This window comes from Pan paniscus, chromosome X (genome assembly GCF_029289425.2).
Source record: "Pan paniscus chromosome X, NHGRI_mPanPan1-v2.0_pri, whole genome shotgun sequence".
NCBI classification, from domain to species: domain Eukaryota; kingdom Metazoa; phylum Chordata; class Mammalia; order Primates; family Hominidae; genus Pan; species Pan paniscus.
The window spans coordinates 119,073,296-119,092,253 of record NC_073272.2 but is presented as its reverse complement, the minus strand read 5'-3'; the positions used below and the strand labels follow the sequence as shown (position 1 = coordinate 119,092,253).

Below are 18,958 nucleotides of genomic sequence, written 5' to 3'. Positions count from 1 at the left end.
ATTGATACAACTTTTGGGGGTGCTTTTGTATTACTGTCTCCACAATACATATTGTTAAATAAACAACAAGCCATATTTCACCATTATTATTGATTTATGTGGCCCGTACATATCTACACCTTTTATTATGTAACCTACAATGGAGAAACATTGCCTTAAACAAACTTCTCTAAAATTTCAGGTCTCATGGCTAGATTTGTGATCAGAACTCCATGGTAGGTTATTTAAAACTGTAATCTCTGACAAGGGCTTAGAGAGCTAGTATTTTATCTCTAAATTAAAAATGTTTATTGAAGGCTAATGCATATATTTTGGAAACCAATAGCAGAGGTGCTTTGTAGATATTCTATTACAAAAATTGAGAAGCTCGACCTCTGGTCTTGCCTGAATGGGAGGTCGTAGGAGCTCTCATGGAGGTGGGCCATGAAGCTACTTGCAGTGAAGCCCAGATCTTTCTCAGGAAATAGTTTTGGCCCTTTGCCAACATGTCAAAAAAATGCTTCATTGAGTCCCCATGTTCCATAATACAGAGCAGAGCATTAATCAGTCACTTTCCATGGTCACAGAAAAACGTCAATACTATTGCAGCACTGCAAAGGCCACATGAAGGACCCCTTTGAGAAGTTGGGGTGGTGCTTATCATTCAAAAGCAAGCGTAGGCCAGGCATGGTGGCTCACGCCTGTAATCCCAGCACTTTGGGAGACTGAGGCTGGCGGATTACGAGGTCAGGAGTTCAAAACCAGCCTGACCAACATGGTGAAACCCCGTCTCTACTAAAAATAGAAAAGTTAGCCAGGCATGGTGGTGTGCACCTGTAATCCCAGCTACTCAGGAGGCTGAGACAGGAGAATCACTTGAACGCGGGAGACAGAGGTTGCAGTGAGCTGAGTTCACACCATTGCACTCCAGCCTGGGCGACAAAGCAAGATTTTGTTTCAAAAAAAAAAAAAAAAAAAAAAGCGAGCTTAGATGAGGGGTGTTTTATCCTTTCTCACAAGATCTTATCCACACTTAAGCCAAGAAATTTCTGCCTTGCTTTAGAGATGTCTTCAAAACCCCCATGCCCCATGTCTCCGCAGAAAGAACTATCCCTTCCTCCCCCACATACACATCCCTACTCACCCTCAGTTTTGACTCCAGTTCAAGATAATAGATTCACACTATTGGAATCCACCCCTGTGCTTTTGTTGACATCTGGCATTTCCCAACCCATTTCTGGTTACCAGTGTTTTATTATTAGACCTCATTCTGATAATTTGATAATTTCCTTTGCCTATTTTACCCAGCCACTTCCTACTGCCATTCAGGCATCAACTTAGGTATCAACGCATCTGTAAAGCCTTCCTTAATTACCTGAGTCTCAATTGGGTACCCATCCTGAGGACCCCATTCTTTTCTTCACCACTCTGTATTATAATAACCTATGTGACTTTTCATCCCCCAACTCCCACCCAGACTGTACATTCCATAATGCACTTGTTCACCACTGTTTCCCAATGTCATGCACAGGTCTCAGCACACACAAAATGTTCTATCAATCTCGATTGAATAAATGAATGAATGAATGTATTCCACCAGTTTATTCACCCCTTTAAACCCTGACTGTATCCTTGACTTGGTCTCTCAGCTGAAGGCTGACACTGTGGAATGTCTGATTTTAAGTAACGTGACTTCTCCATGAGTCTGCTTCGTTGAATTAGCTGCAAGTCAATATGCCCTCAGGTGACTGAATCTATTTTATAAAGTTATTTAATATTGACCAATTGAGTTACAGAAAATATATGCCAAAGTCAGGGGTTACAATTTTATCTTGATTACTTCTAACAGGAGTAAAATACCATGACTGATTATCTTTTGAGGTCTCTCTTGGCAGGTAATGATAAAACCTTGTCACCAGCTTCCTAAAGGTCCCTGAATGTGTATTTGCCATGGCAGGGAAAATATCTGTCCAGGTGATTGAAACACACATTCAAATCACTGGAGTAGAAATTTAAAAAGAAGGGCGGGGAGTGGTGGCTCATACCTGAAATCCCAGCACTTTGGGAGGCCAAGGTGAGAGGATTGCTTGAGGCCAGGAGTTAGACACCAGCCTGGGCAACATAGGGAGACCCCTGTCTATACAAAAAACTAGCTGGGCATAGTGGCGTGAGCCTGTAGTCTCAGATACTGGAGAGGCTGAAGTGGGAGGATCATTTGAACCCAGGAGGTCAAGGCTACAGTGAGCTGTGATCATTGCTCCACTGCACTACAGCCTGGGTGACAGAGCGAGACCCTGTCTCAAAAAAAAAAAAAAAAAGGGAAGTGCTGGGTGCAGTGTCTCACACCTGTAATCCCAGCACTTTGGGAGGTGGAGGTGGGTGGATCACTTGAGGCCAGGAGTTCGAGACCAGCCTGGGCAACATAGAGAGACTGTCTTTACAAAAAATAAACAAAAAAACGTAGCCAGGCATGGTGGCGTATGCCTGTGGTCCCCGCTACTTGGGAGGCTGAGGTGGGAGGACCAGCTGAGCCCAGGAGGTTGAGGCTGCAGTCAGCCATGATTGAGCCACTGCACTCCAGCCCGTCTCCAAAAGAAAAGAAAAGAAAAGTAAAAAGAAGGGAGCAGGCCCTTTGCAAGTGTTTTCTGTCCTATTATGATATTTTAAATACTTAGTTGTAAAGATGAAATTGGTTGGGCGCGGTGGCTCACGCCTGTAATCCCAGCACTTTGGGAGGCCGAGGCAGTCAGATCACGAGGTCAGGAGTTCGAGACTAGCCTGGCCAACATGATGAAACCCTGTCTCTACTAAAAATACAAAAATTAGCGGGGCATGGTGGCACTCGCCTGTAATTCCAGCTGATCAGGAGGCTGAGGCAGGAGAATCACTTGAACCTGGGAGGCAGAGGTTGCACTGAGCCGAGATAGTGCTACTGCACTCCAGCCTGGGAGACAGAGAGAGATTCCATCCCAAAAAAAAGATGAAATTAGGAGTGTTACCTGGCCACCGAAAGACCACACAGGATGCTAATACCTTGGTGAATATACTAAGATCTACAGTTTGTTCCTCGTCTTTGCAATTTAAAACACCTCAGCTTCCGAAAGATAATTCATGCTAGCCAAATTCACATTCATCAAAGCAGAGTGACAATTTAGTAATTTACAATAAAATGAAGAACACTAAGGGCAAATATCATAAAGGGAAGTATTGATAGATTTGACTGCATAAATATTTTAAAACTCTTATACAAAAATCCACCATAAATAAATGAGAAAGGATTAATATTCATATGTACACAAAGACCTCTGTGAATTCCCAAGAGAAAGATAAGTGTTTCAATATAAAAGTGGGCTAAGGACATGTACAGGAAATTTATAAAAGAGAAGATACAATTGGCTGATAACTACGAATTTCAATTCTTCTTTCTCCTGTCAGCAGTGTGCTACAGCCTGCTTGCGGGGCTTGAAACGTCACATAGATAGCCTGAAATCAGTCATAGTGAGAGTATTTACACCATGGAAATCGGCAAATGATGCACAGCAGGGTTGTTGTTTGTTTTTTTCTTGGAAAGCCAGTTACTAAACATTTACCAGCCCAGTACTCTGTGTATTCAATCACTACCTTTCACCGGAATCCTTTCCAACAACATTTAACATTCTCATGTCTTTTGTGCCATCTTTCTTTTATTATTATTATTGTCTATTTTTTGAAACAGAGTCTCACTCTGTCACTCAGGCTGGAGTGCTATGGCGTGATCTTGGATCACTGCAACCTCTGCCTCCTGGTTTCAAGCAATTCTCCTGCCTCAGCCTCCCAAGTAGCTGGAATTACAGGTGCCCACAACCATGCCTGGCTACTTTTTGTGGTTTTAGTAGAGATGGGGTTTCACCAGGTTGGCTAGGCTGGTCTCGAACTTCTGACCTCAAGTGATCTGCCTGCCTTGGCCTCTCAATGTGCTGGGATTACAGGCGTAAGCCACCACGCCCAGCCTGCCATCTTTAAAGAAACTCTGACCTCTACATCCTTCTCCAGCTACCATACCATCTCTGTTTTCCTTTACAGCCATGTTGTTTTTTCAAATTGGCTATATAGTACTTGCTGAATCCATTTGTTCATTTCCCAATCATTCTTCAGCATACTTGAGCCTTTTTTTTTTTGCCACCATCACACTCCCAAAACAGCTGTTGATTAGCTCAATGAGCTCCATGAACCCTAAATTCTATGGACAGTTTTCCCTTATCTCCCTTGACCTCTTGGAAGTTGGCAATATTCAGCTCTTTTTTTTTTTTTTTTTAAAGAGATGGGGTCTTTCTATGTTGCCCAGGCCGGTTTCAAACTCCTGGGCTCAAGTGATCCTCCTGCCTTGGCCTCCCAAAGTGCTGGGATCACAGGCATGAGCCAATGCGCCCAGCCAGGATTCAGTTCTGTTGACCATTACCTTCTTGAAATCCTCTTGTCCTTGGGTTTCAGTGGCATGTGGTGGTCTGCATTTTCCTCCAACCTCTCTGGCTTCTCCTTTTCAGGTTCTTCCTCCTATTTTCCATCTCTTAATGTTGAGGTTTTCCAGGGATTAGTCTTGAGTCCTCTAGGTCATTTCATCTATTCCCATGGGTTTAAATACCACCTGCAAACCAATGACTCCTATACTTTTATCTCTCCTCTGAGCTGTAATTGCGTACTCGACATCTTCCCCTTCAATGCCTCAAAAGCTTCTCAAACTCAACATGTCCCAAACTGGTGCCAAAGACTTTCTCCTTCCTCCCCAAATCAGAGGTTCTCCAGTGCTCCCCATCTCAACAAAATGTACCACCACATAAGCCAGAAACCTCAAAGTTGTCCTTGGCATCTCTGTCTTCCTCATCCTCCACCTCCCATCACCAAGTCTGGGTTGTCTTTCCCTCCTAAATATCTCCCAAAGAAGTTTTCTTCTCTCCATTTCCACTTCCAACACCCTAGTACAAGCCTGCATGATCTCTCAGCTGGACCACTGCAATAGCCTCCCAACTGACCTTCCTGCCTCCACTCTTTTTGCCTTTCAATACACTGTCCACACTGAAGACAAGGGAACTTTTCAGAACATGGATCTGATTATGTCACTCTCCTGTCTTAAGACTCTCAGTGGCTTCCTGTTGCTTCCTGTTTGCTTTTTATATTGTCGGATAAAAATATACCCCTTAATGTTGGTCTAGGGCCCTGTGTGATCTTGCTCTATGCTCACCTCTTCAGTCTCATTTCATCCTGCTCTGGTCCCTGTGCACTTCAGCCACATCAGCTTTCTTTTCTTTTTGTTTCTTTCTCTCTTTCTTTCTTTCTTTTTTTTTTTTTTTGAGATAGGGTTTCGCTCTGTCGCCCAGGCCAGAGTGCAATGGTGCAATCACAGCTCACTGCAGCCTCCACCTCCAGACTCAAGCAATCCTTCCACTTCAGCCTCCCAAGTAGCTGGGACTACAGGTATGTGCTACTATGCCTGGCTAATTTTTTAACCTTTTTTTTTTTTTTTTTTTTTTAGAGATGAGGTCTCACTATGTTGCTCAGGCTGGTCTCAAACTCCTGGCCCCAAGCAATCCTCCTGCCTTGGCCTCCCAAAGTGCTAGGATTACAGGTGTGTGTCACCACTCCCACCCTCTGTTTCTTGCATAGAGTTTTCATACATGCTCTTTCCTTTGCTTGGAATGCTCTTCCTACTCCCATCCTCCCTTTACCTTGCTCACACCCATTTAATCTTCTGATCTGAATTCAAACATCACTTCCTCCATGAAGCCTCATAGATGGACATACTAGACTGCTAGACTAAGTCAAATCTGTCCCCATCCCACCCCACCACCATTATAGGCTCTCAGGGCACCATGAGTATCTCCTAGGTGCTCTTATTGCAGTTTTATTTTTTCATTAATGTGTGTGATATTGTTTGCTATCTGTCTTCCCTATTAGACTGTAAGCTCCATGAAGTCAGGGACCAAGTCTGCTTTTGCTCACTGTTAATCTCCAGCACTTAGTCTAGGACTTGACACACGGTAGGTACTCAATAAATATTTGTGGGATTAATGAATCACATAGTGACCTTTGTGTATAGGAAATACATAAAACTATGCAAGCTAGTATTTTTCCTTTTGCTATGCCTTCCAGAAAGCTAAAAATCATATTTAAAGCTTGTGATGGTTAATTTTATATGTCAACTTGACTGGGCCAAGGGATTCCCAGAAATAGGATGTGTCTGTGAACATGTTTCTGGAAGAGATTAGCATTTGAACTGGTAGATTGAGTAAAGCAGATGGCCTTCCCCAATGTGGGCATCATCTAATCTGTTGAGGGCCTGAATAGAAGGAAAAAACAGATGAAGCTGGGCCCAGTGACTTATGCCTGCAATCCCAGTGCTTTGGGAGGCTGAGGCAGGAGGATTATTTCAGACCAGGGGTTCAAGATCAGCCTGCACAACAAAGTGAGACCCTGTCGCTGCTAAAAATAAAAAAAATTAGCTGGGCATGGTGGCAAGTGCCTGCAGTTCCAGCTACTTGGGAGCCCGAGGCAGAAGGAGTTCTTGAGCTTATGAGCCCAGGATTTTGAGGCTGCAGTCAGTGAGCTATGATTGTGCCACTGCACTCCAGCCTTGGGGACAGAGTAAGATCCCGTCTCTTAAAAAAATGCAGTGGAAGATTGAGTTGCCTTTCTTTCCCTAACTGTTGATCTGAGGCATTTCTCTTCTCCTGTCCTTGGATCTTTTTTGTTTTTTTAAAGACAGAATCTCACTCTGTGGCCCAGGCTGGAGTGCAGTGGCATGATCTCAGCCCACTACAACCTCCGCCTCCTGGGTTCAGGTGATTCTCCTGCCTCAGCCTCCTGGGTAGCTGGGATTACAGGCCCCTGCCATCACTCCCGGCTAATTTTTGTATTTTTAGTAGAGATGGGGTTTCACCATGTTGGCCAGGCTGGTCTCGAACTCCTGGCCTCATGTGATCCACCCGCCTTGGACTCCCAAAGTGCTGGGATTACAGGCGTAAGCCACCATGCCCGGCCTCTTTGGACTCTTGGGCTGGCACTTACACCATCAGATCTTCTGGTTCTCAGGCCTTTGGATTTGAACTGGAATTTTGTGCCCCTGACTTTCCTGGTCTCCAGGTTGCAGATGGTAAATTGTCGGGCTTCTCAGACTCCATAATCATGTGGGCCAATTCTTTATAATAAATATCATATATGTTAATATAATAAGTATATAAAATGAATATACATATATTCTGTTTCTCTGGAGACTCCAGTGTAATACAAAGCTGAATCATAGCAATTATATCAACCCACTAGAAATAGCATATTTGAATTCTCTGTTTTGATCCTGATGTACCCATAAAATCTGTTTTGGAATGAGATGTGCGTGTGTGTGTGCATGGGTGTGCACATGTATCTATGTGTACACAGTGTATGGGTACAAAGAGAAATCAGTACATAAATGCAAAGTATTGAGAGCTTGATATAAAATGGATATCTCATCTTGATCAATGAGTAATGGTGGTGATGGTGAAGCCAATATCTCACCAAGGTGTCATTATCATCTTTTTCTTTCTTTCTTTCTTTTTTTTTTTTTGAGACGGAGTCTTGCTCTGTCACCAGGCTGGAGTGCAGTTACGTGATCTCGACTCACTGCAACCTCCACCTCCCAGGTTCAAGCAATTCTCCTGCCTCAGCCTCCCGAGTAGCTGGGACTACAGGCGAGCGCCACCACGCCCAGCTAATTTTTGTACTTTTAGTAGAGACACGGTTTCACCATGTTGGCCAGAATGGTCTTGATCTCTTGACCTAGTGATCCGCCCGCCTTGGCCTCACAAAGTGCTGGAATTACAGGCATGAGCCACTGTGCCTGGCCTTTTTTTTTTTTTTTTCTGACAGACTCTTGCTCTGTTGCCCAGGCTGGAGTGCAATGGTGTGATCTCGGCTCACTGCAACCTCTGCCTCCTGGGTTCAAGCGATTCTCCTGCCTCAGCTTCCCGAGTAGCTGGGACTACAGGCGTGTGCCACCATGCCCGGCTAATTTTTTGTATTTTTAGTAGAGACGGGGTTTCACCATGTTAGCCAGGATGATCTCAATCTCCTGACCTCATGATCCACCCGCTTTGGCCTCCTAAAGTGCTGGGATTACAGGCGTGAGCCACCGCGCCTGGCTCATTACCATCTTTTTCTATCTGTCTCTTATTTTTCTGTGTCTTATTTCAATCCTCTCACAGTCTTTGTGACTTGTCTGTGGAGAACTGTGAGGCCACTGGGTAGAGACCTTGTTTCTCTCAATTCTCTACCATATCTATGGGTTGTTGATCAGTATCACTCAACTTGCAGAACTCGGTGTCTTTGTAAACTTTTTTTTCTTGTGAAATATAACATACATCCAGAAGAGTTCCTAAAGCATAAAGATACAGCAGAATCAATATTGATAAAGCAAACACCCTTGTAAAGACCACCGGGAAGTAGAACATTGGTATTTATTGTCTGTACTACACCTTGGATACTGCCTTATGACGTATTTGGTATTTGCTATTTGACTTTGTGTGTATGTGTGTGTGTGTGTGTGTAGTCTCCCCAGTTAGACACCAAGCTCTTTCAGAACAAAACTATATTTTTTCTGGATATACCCCACCATTCCTTTTTTAGGTTCGGGGGTACACGTGTAGGTTTGTTACATGGGAGTGTTGCATGAGAAACTAGACTTTATATTTCTTTTCTTTTTTTTTTTTTTTGAGATGGAGTCTCGCTCTGTCTCCCAGGCTGGAGTGCAGTGGCACCATCTCGGCTCACTGCAACCTCTGTCCCTGCCGGGTTCAAGTGATTCTCCTGCCTCAGCCTCCCGAGTAGCTGAGATTATAGGCATGCACCACCACGCCCAGGAAATTTTTGTATTTTTAGTAGAGACGGGGTTTCACCATGTTGGCCAGGCTGGTCTCAAACTCCTGACCTCATGTGATCCGCCCGCCTCAGCCTCCCAAAGTGCTGGGATTACAGGCGTGAACCACCGCACTGGCCTAGACTTTATATTTCTTTATACATACTACAGTGCCTAGTGGAGGGTCCTAGATATGGCAGGTGCTCAATACTTTCTACAAGATCGTACTCTATGGCTCTGGGAATACTGCTGAGCAAACAACAGTTGTTTGGGGGAATACAAAATTATATCGTTTGTCTAAATCAGTGTGTATAAACCAGGGTATAAGGATAACTAGTATGTCATGATGTGGGTGGGAAGCCCAGCCTTCTCTTGAGTTCCAGGTCTTGCCTAGCTGAGGACTATTGCAGTACCCTGCTAACTAGTCTCCCTATAGTCTTTTTTTTTTTTTTGGCTCACTGCAACCTCCGACTCCCAGGTTCAAGCGAGTCTCCTGCCTCAGCCTCCCAAGTAGCTGGGATTACCAGCGCGTGCCACCATGCCTGGCTAATTTTTTTGTATTTTTAATAGAGACGGGGTTTCACTGTGTTGGCCAGGATGGTCTCGATCTCTTGACCTCGTGATCCACCTGCCTCGGCCTCCCAAAGTGCTGGGATTACAGGTGTGAGCCACTGCGCCCGGCTTCCTGCCTCTAGTCTTACCTTCATTCAATCAGTTCTTCATGTGGTGACTCAAGTGATCTGCATAAACATAGATCTCACTCTGTCATGCCACTGCTCAATAACCATTCACGCAGTAGTTCTCCAACTTTGATGTGCCTCAGAGCCGCCTGGAGTGCTTGGTACAAATCCACATTCTTTCTCTCATACAGAGATTCTGATTCAACAGATCTGAGGCGGGCTCTAGGGCCCTGCATCTGTTAGGAACACTATAGGTGATTCTGATGCAGCTGGTTGGGTACCACCCATTAAGAAACAGGGATTCAAAGGCTCTTTTATTCCCTACACAGTGAAACTTCAGCATCCATAGAATGGCACACAAGACCTTTAATGGGTGGCCCCTTGTAATGCTGAGTCTATTCCTTCCATGCCACTCCACTCTCATGTCGCTGTCACCAGCATTTCTTGCTTGAACTGCTACAGCAGTGTCCTCACTCCCAAGTCTTGCATATTTTTCTTTTTTAGAGTTGAGGTCTCACTCTGTTACCCAGGCAGTGCAGTGGTGCAATCATAGCTCACTGCAGCCTTGAACGTCTGAGCTCAAGTGATCCGCCTGCCTCAGCCTCCCAAAGTGCTGGGATTATAGGCATGAGCCACTGCACCTGGCCCCTAACTGCTTTAATCGCCTTCTGTTCCAATCTTTTTCCCAAGCTGGAGAGAGAGTGACCTTTCAAAACTGCAAATATGGGCTAGGCATGGTGGCTCACACCTGTAATCCCAACACTTTGGGAGGCCAAGGCGGGTGGATCACCTGAGGTCAGAAGTTCGAGACCAGCCTGACCAACTTGGTGAAACCCCATCTCTACTAAAAATACAAAAATTAGCTGGACCTGATGGCACAAGCCTGTAGTCCCAGCTACTCGGGAGGCTGAGGCAGGAGAATTGCTTGAACCCAGGAGGCAGAAGTTGCAATGAGTAGAGATTGTGCAACTGCACTGCAGCCTGGGTGAGAGAGCGAGACTCCATCTCAAGAAAAAAAAAAAATTGCAAATATGTTCAAGTCACTCTCCTGCTCAAAACTCTTCAGTGACTCCTCACTATTTAAGGGATAGTTTCTCCAACTGGTTCAGGTGGCACAGCATCTGGATGTGGTGGTGCTCTTTCCAGAATGTAATGAAATAATTGATATATTAAATCATGCCATATGAAATAAAACACTTTTCAAAAGACCACTTCTGCTAGCTAAAAATATGTCCACATTATGTGTGTGCAATATAAAATCATAGCCACAAGTACAGATGTCCGTGAAAAAATAAACTGTTGAATTAAGCATGATTAGTACTGCGTTTGTCTGTTTTATATTCGTTGGCAAGTTGTTCATTCATTTTTGTTACTTGCTAGCAGATAAGCAGGAGCATCTGTCAAAGATTTAGGAAAATTTATGGTTAAAAAAAGTTCAAATAGAGAAATTTCTACCCATTAACTGATTTTTTTTTTTTTTTTTTTTTTGCACTGTGAGCATCCCATTTACATTGGGCGTAGTTCCAGGCGTTGTCTGGAGAGCAGAGCTTGAGAACCCCTATTCTGGAGCAAAAAGTGTAAGCAACTTGGTATGACCAACCTGATCCTTCCAGATCCAGCCCCATCTTATCTTCCAGTCTCATTTATAGCCACTGTCCCCTCCTCCTACCACTCCCACTGGCCAAGAGTTAAAATTCCTGAAATGCTCTCTGCCCTTTCTTTCTGGTTTTACTCATGCTATTCTCTCTGCTGCCCCCCCTTGACTGCCAGATAAACCACCACTCATTCTTAAAGATTCAATCCAAATGGCTCTTCTTTGAGATACCTTCCCTCACCTCTCTGGGTGTCTTCCTCCCCAGGGTGTTGCTCCTGACCAATTATGTCACTTATCACATTACTGGTTGTTTGTAGAGCTATCTGGCAACTGTCCTGGGAGTGTCTTAAGGTGAAGGTAGGAGTTCTTGTCACCTATTCTTTCTTGAGTCCTCTGGCACTTAGCAATTGGCAGTTGAGATTTAGTGAGTATTTGTGGAATGAATGAAAATTGCAAAGAAGGTGTATTAGTCATTTTCATACTGCTATAAAGAACTGCCTGAGACTGGGTAATTTAAAGAGGTTTAATGCAGTTCAGCATGGCCGGGGAAGCCTCAGGAAACTTACAATCATGGCCAAAAGTGAATGGGAAGCAAGGCACATTCTTTACAAGGCATCAGGAAGGAGAAGGGCCAGGCGAAGGGGGAAGAGTCCCTTATAAAACCATGAGGTCTGGCTAAGCACAGTGGCTTACACCTATAATCCCAGCACTTTGGGAAGCTGAGGTAGGCGGATCACTTGAGGTCAGGAGTTCGAGACCAGGCTGGTCAACATGGTGAAACACTCTTTCTACTAAAAATACAAAAATTAGCTGGGCATGGTGACGCTCGTCTGTAATCCCAGCTACTCGGGAGGCTGAAGCATGAGAATCGCTTGAACCCTGGAGGCGGAGGTTGCAGTGAGCCGAGATTGTGCCACTGCAATCCACCCTGGGTGACAGGTTGAGACTCCATCTCAAAAAAAAAAACAAACCCATCAGATCTCGTGAGAACTCACTCACTATCATGATAACAGCATGGGGGAAACCACCTCGTGATTCAATTATCTCCACCTGGTCTTTCCCTACCTCCACCTGGTCTCTCCCTTGACACAAAGGGATTATGGGGATTACAATTCAAGATGAGATTTGGGTGGGGACACAAAGCCTAACCATATCAGGAGGCAAAGTTTATCTTTCTAACTCTTCTAGTGAGCTAGCTCCTGCTGGGTTCCCTTCTATTACTTTTTTGGCACCCGCTTTCCCATACCCTCACTCCTCCCACCATAGAAATCCAACAGATCTACAATTATTGGCAATGGCCCAGCCTTCAAACTTCTCCTTCAATATCCTACCAAACCTTACCAGTCCTGTATCCCAACCCATCAGGGCTAGATTTTCAAGATAAACCAGTGGTCTTCAAACTTCAGCATAAATCAGAATCCACTGGAGCACTTGTTAAAATACAGATTCCTGGGTCCCATCCTAGAAGTTCTGATTCAGTAGGTCTCGGGTGGGGCCCAATAATTTGCATTTTTTATAACTTCCCATATGCTGCTGATGCTTCAAAGGCCACATTTTAAGAAACACTGGAAAGAAACTAAAGCAAAACCAGGGGCAGCAGGTGATAATGCTGAATTGAGGAAAGGGATCCTTAGTTCATTTTGACTCAGCCCCTTCACAGAGTTTCTGATTTAATTGGCACTGTCTGGATTTGGTGAATCCCGGATCATTTTCCCTGCTTCACCTTGTCTTCCTCCTCCAACTTTCTTCTCTTTCTTTTCTTTTTTCTTTTCTTTTCTTTTCTCTCTCTCTCTCTCTCCCCCCCCCTTTCTTTTTTTTGAGTCTCGCACTGTCACCCAGGCTGGAGTACAGTGGCACAATCTCGGCTCACTGCAACCTTCACCTCCCAGGTTCAAGCAATTCTCCTGCCTCAAGTAGGTGGGACTACAGGCATGCGCCACCACACCTGGCTAATTTTTGTATTTTTAGTAGAGACGGGGGTTTCACCATGTTGGCTAGGCTGGTCTCGAACTCCTGACCTCAAGTGATCCACCTGCCTCAGCCTCCCAAAATGTTGGGATTACAGGCATGAGCCGCCGTGCCCGGCCCCTCCTCCAACTTTCTGATCTTATTTTTCAGATGGTTCTCAGGGCTTCTCCACTTGAGACTGACTCTACCATCTTTCTCGTTCTCCTATCACAAAGCCACAGTTTCAGGACAAAGCCCTTTCCTGACCTCTCAGCTCCATTTCAGTGCCCTCTTCTCCCTCCCTGTCCCTGAGTTGCTTGCTGCTCCTCTATCCAGTATTAGCACCCCCAACTCCAGCAGTGACCTGTGGAAAGCTGGGCTCCAATTAGGGCCCACTCTTATCTAGCAGGGGTAGCCATTTCTGCTCCCAGGCAGTAGAGTCTGGCTCCACAAACATTGGCATGCTAATGACAGCCACCTGCTTGCCCCTGGGAAGTCTCTGTTTGTTGCAGCTTCTTTAAGGACATGGAAATACTGAACCCACCTCATTTACATGCTTCTGTTCATTCCTTTACTCAACAAACATTGATTGAACACCTGCCAGACACCATGCTGGGCCCAAGGGACCCCACAAGGAAACATCAAACATGAGCACATACATGTTCATGGGAGCGCCCGGGAGTCCCAAATGACTCTTCATAAAGGGGAATCTTTTGGCTTCACTCATCAACGAGGACAGACATTCAAGGAAGAAAACTCGCGAACTGACCACTCATGAGCCCTCTTGCCTCCTCAGCCCTTCCATCTCCCCTGTTCCTGGGAAGGTGACCCGGGACAAAGACTGAAAGGCATGATTTCAGGCCGGGTGCGGTGGCTCACACCTATAATCCCAGCACTTTGCAAGGCCGAGGCAGGTGGATCACGAGGTCAGGAGTTCAAGACCAGCCTAGCCAAGATGGTGAAACCCTGTCTCTACTGCAAATACAAAAAAAAAAAAAAAAAAAGCTGGGCGTGGTGGTGGGCGCCTATAGTCCCAGCTGCAGCAGAGAATTGCTTGAACCCAAGAGGCAGAGGTTGCAGTGAGTAGAGATCACGCCACTGCACTGCAGCCTGGATGACAGAGCAAGACTCCGTCTCAAAAAAAAAAATAAAAAAGGAAAAAAAAAAGAAAGGCATGATCCCAGAGAGTTTCCAAACCTCTTTATTGAAATGAATGCTCTGATTCACACGTCTCAGTTGTTGGCCCACGGCACTGAGTGAGATAAGGTATGTAAAGCTAGTGAGCTAACACCTCTCTCCATATTGACACACATACACTCACCATGCATTGAAATACACTGACACACCAACACATGCCAAAACACACACTGACACACTGAAACACACAACGCAGAACACACCAACTTGCACACATGGACACATACTGACACACACCGGCAGACACAATCACAAATACAAACACAAGTAAACCCATGCCAACACACACATTGACACACAGATGTACAGACACACAGCTAGCACACACCGACAATACACACGAACACATCGACACATCTACTCACACATCAAGACCAACACACACACTGACCCACACCCCACCGAAGGAGGCTGGAGGCCCAGGCCCCAGGAGGGACTTGTAGCCGCAGGTGGGCAGGTATTGGAGGAACCAAAGGGTCCCAGGAGACTTGAATTAAGCACTTAGTTCAGGTCTTCGAGGTTCAGCGTTTTGGAAGAGGAGGCCGCAGTGAGGTTCTGGTAGTCTCTAGGGACAGGAGGGCCGAATGGGGCATATGGATGAGACACCAAGGATTCCGTGCTCAGGTGCCCCCAGCGCTGGGCCGGTAAGTACGGAGCTTCAGTCCGCGAGGAGTGCTAAGGCGGGCGGGGCAGTGCGTGGGGGATTCTCCCGGGAGACCCGCAGCCCTCCAGTCCCCTCCCGTTCCGGCAGCAGCTTTCTGCTCTGGCTTCCAAATTCTCCCCTTTTGTCCCACCACCACCCAAACCCCAAGTCCAGATCGGGGCTAGTGACCTCGGGGCCTTTCAGTCCACCTCGCCCTAGCCTTTGCCAGGGAAGAGCCCTGTCCCAGACACCCAGCCTGGAAGCCGCCAGTCACCTCTGACTCCCCGCCCCCATGCGGTTGGGGCCCAAGCCTCACCGTGGTTCCTCAGATATAGCACTGGTCCCCCGTGTCACTGCCAACCCAGTCCAGGGCTCAGGCCCTGCCTCAAAGCTCCAGAGAGTCTGAAAGACTCCAGCTGCCCCTCTTCCTTGCCACCGCCATCCGCCCTATGGCCTGCGCCTTCCGTCTCGCGGAACTCCTCTGCGCTGATCCCTGATTTTGCCAGGCTCTTCTCTTTAGGCCGCTCCTGGGTCTCCAGCACAATGAAGGCGCACAGTGGCGCTCCCTGAATACTTGGCTCTTCATGACTGTCCTTACTGCTATTCCCTCACTGTGTCTCTTCTTTCTTCTCCCCGCCCCCCTCGCACGCATCCAAGTTCTCTGCCCTCAGCTTAATAGAGTGCCTCCTGACTGCGAGGCCCTGCACTCGGCCCTGGGATGCGTTTGCCGAGTCCTTGTTCTCCAGGCGCACAGGGTACATACATAAAGGGCTTCCCGAGAGAGTGTGAGAAGCTCCATCCAGCAGGTGGAACCAAGTGCCAGGCATGCTCTTCTTTGGCTACTCCATTTTCTTGTCTTCCCTGACTTCTCCGAGACCAGGGCCTCTGGATCGAGTCCCTTCTTCCTCTCTCTCCCTGGTTCCTTCTTTTCTTTTTCCCTCTCTCCTGCCTCCTCCTCAGCTGCTCCAGCCTTGGGCCTCTACGGGGTCATCTTCCATGCTCCATTGGGGCCCCCTCTTGGGCCCGGGTTTCCTCCATAGGCTTGTCATCCCCTCCCCCATCTGGGGTCCCTCTGGCGGGCCCAGGTCTCTCTCCCACACCAGGGAACCTGCCCTTTTGAGGAGTGGAATGTACTGTCCCTCCCGCTGGGGCCTCGGGCATGCCAAATCAGCCAGCGTGCTCCAGTGACAGGGAGCTAGCAAGAGGCCAGTCCCAGGAGACAGGGGAGGGCGCCAAGGCCGGAGAAGTGGAGAGGTGCCCACGAGAGAGGACCCGCGGAGGTGGGCCACGGGGATAAGGAGGGCGGGCGGGCGCACCCCTGCCTTCGGAAGTTCTCTCCTCTGCGCCCTATTGGCCGCCTTGTCCCGGGCTGAATGAGGGTCAAGGAGAAATCAGGGGGCGGGACAGAGTGACTGGAGGCCGCTCCCCGTCACCCGCCCCTCCATTTCGCTCCATAGAGCTGAGAACCTCCATCTCCAGCCCCTCCTCTGGTACTAGAAGGGGTGGGTGGTCTGAGTTTCTGGTCTTGCTGAGCGTCTAGGGCTGGGTCGGAGAGAGGAGGCGCGGGTTCCGTCTGTACTAGGTACCCAAAGGTGGTGAGCTTGGCTCCACGAAATTACAGCCCACAGCACCCAAGGCTTGGAAACCCCAGGGCAGAAGCAGCGTCTCAAGACCTCTAGCCTCGGACCCCACATGCCACAGCTCAGCTCAGTTGCCGGGCTGCAGTGCGGCTCCCCCCACGGGCCCCCTTTCTAAGCTCTACTGTGGAGCGGCAGGTGCCGCAGGCCTCCCCAGTACCTCGGCCGCAGCTGCGCTCCCGGGCCATGGGGGGAGGGAGACACGACAGTGGGGCATCGAGACTCCAGCGGCCAAGGCGCACCCATCTAAGCACCTTGGGATCTCGGTGGAAAGGAAGGGGGGTAACGGGGGCCGGGAGGAGAACTGCAGAGCTCGGCCGCTGAGCAGAGTATGGGAGGGGGGAGGGGCGGGGGCTCCCTTCCAGCCTTCGGGGTCTGGGGACTTAGGGATGTAAAGGAGAGCAGGGGGGTGTGACAATTCAGCAGAGGTCGGGACGTACCACGGAGCCAAGTGGCGGGGGGGGCAGAGGACGTGGTCACCGAGGGGAGCCCCCGCCCCCCTTCGTAGAAGCCTATGGCTGGGGTTGCAGGAAGAACTGGAACTGGGCTGGCCATAGGGGGAAGCGGCGCGTTAAATCCGCCCCCTCTCCATACCCTACTTTCAAGGGGTGGGCGGTAGGTTGGGGTTGGAGCAGCGGCGAGGGGGCCCCTCCCTTGCACCTCCCCCCACCGGACTTGGTCGCGCCCGAAGTGTAACACTTTCTCTTTGTCGGAGGAGCTCCTCTGTTTCCTGTGCAGTAGCTCCCGTTGCGGCGGCACCCGTGGCAGCCCTGGCGGACGCAGGAGCGATGGCAGCGACCGATATAGCTCGCCAGGTGGTAAGTGCAGAGCTTGGGTGGCAGGGCCGGGGCCGAGGGCCTGGGGAGGGTCAAGGAGACCTGGCCGCCGCCGCCACATCGCGAGGAGGGCAGTGGGCAGCATCCAGGAGCCAAGGGCACGGTGGGACTTCTGCTCCCGGGGTCAGCAGCTCAGTCCCTCAGCCTGTCCCGGAAAACGGTGGTGACGCGCGGGGGGCGGGGGGCGGCAGGGGGGCAGGCAAAACCTGCGGGCCGGCGGCTGAACTTGCATTGCCCAAGAGCCGCAGTGAGCGCCGCCGCCTCCCTCGCTGCAGCTGCGGCCCCACGGCTGGGGCGTTGCCGAATGAATGGCCGTAGGAGCCGCTGAGCCCTCCGGGTCCCTGGCACCCTGGCCTTGCCGCGCCCCTGCGCACGGCTGCCCGTTGTGACCCGGGACCGCACAGGCAAAGAGGCGCGGGGCTGGGGTTAGCCTGGGGCAGAAGGCGGTGAGTGGCGAGGGGGGCGGGGAGGTGACTGGCTGGGATAGGGTTTCTCTATATGCATTACATATGTGACTGCGTCTGTGTGTGTCGGTGTGCGCGTATGTGTGCACGCGCGCGCGCTCGTGTCTTCCCGGGCGGGCGGCGGCGGCGCCGGGGTTCTGTCTGTGACCCAAAGAAGTCCGCCTGTTTCTCTGAGTGTGCTCACCTCTGTGGTGTGTGTCCGAACGCCTCTCTGTCTGCTTGTGCTGTGTGCCTCTGGGTCTCATTTGTGCGTCAGTGTGGGGTGCAGTTGGCTGGCCTGTAGGTGGCTGGCTGCGTATTTTGGCATGTTTTGGAGCGGGCCTCTGAGGATCTGTCTCGGGTGCATGTTCAGTGTAACTGGGCTTGTGTGCCAAAACCTGTGGAGCTGGCTTCTTTCTATGGAGACTCAGGAAAATAAGTGTGAGACTCGCAAAAGCGGTGCCGTCTCTTTTTTTGTTGGCGACCGACTCTGGGAAAAAAAGAAAATCTTCATTTAAAGAACTGAAGTTTTCCAGCCTGGGATGTGCAGAGAAACCATGCTGAAGTGACCTGAGGCTCCATGTTTGTTTTTTAAACCAGAAGTTTGGTTGCAAAGGGCGATGAATTCCATTTGGGGGGGACACCCTAGCTATTCTATTCATCCATGGGTATCTGGGACTTTAATAAGCCCACCAGCACCCTGAGGTGGGGAAGGAGTGGGAGACAGAGGTAGGTCAAATCCCATGACACCACATACTACTTGACGAAAATCTCCGAACCACATAAAAATGTTTTTCAACCTTGTAGCTTACTTATTTAGGAAAATAGTTCATGCAATGCAACTACAGTACAAAAAAAAAAGCCTCTAGGTATTTGGTGTAATTGAAATTGATTTTACAAAATCTGAAGCCAGAATCTGATAATATTTTCTCTACAGAATATGTATTAATGTCTCTTTTGTCCCTGTTTGGAAGGGCAGGATCATTTCTTCGGAACCTCCTCCACCCCCTGCACACCCTAGCACAGAGCACTTTATGCAGTCATGTTGTGGAAGGACCAGGAGTAGACAGGAGACATTCTCTGTGATGATGCAATTTGAGAGAATTTTCTTCCCCCAAGATTGGCACTCTCGTTGTTTA

General features: G+C 48.4%; 1 protein-coding gene across 5 annotated transcripts in view; it reads left to right on the top strand.

Annotated features, from left to right (window-relative positions):
- The first annotated feature begins 16,944 nt into the window (after positions 1-16,944).
- The window catches only part of SEPTIN6 (septin 6), a 78,003-nt gene continuing 75,989 nt past the window's right edge, over positions 16,945-18,958 (top strand). The window contains exon 1 of one of the 5 annotated variants that reach the window (XM_034950563.3): positions 16,945-17,358. In XM_034950563.3, coding sequence (XP_034806454.2) covers positions 17,329-17,358 — 30 coding nt within the window. In that variant the 5' untranslated portion in view covers positions 16,945-17,328. Of the gene's footprint in view, positions 17,359-17,673; positions 17,823-18,958 lie in introns of those variants that run through there. The other 4 variants (XM_008965067.7, XM_008965068.5, XM_008965069.5 and 1 more) reach the window with 4 other exon arrangements.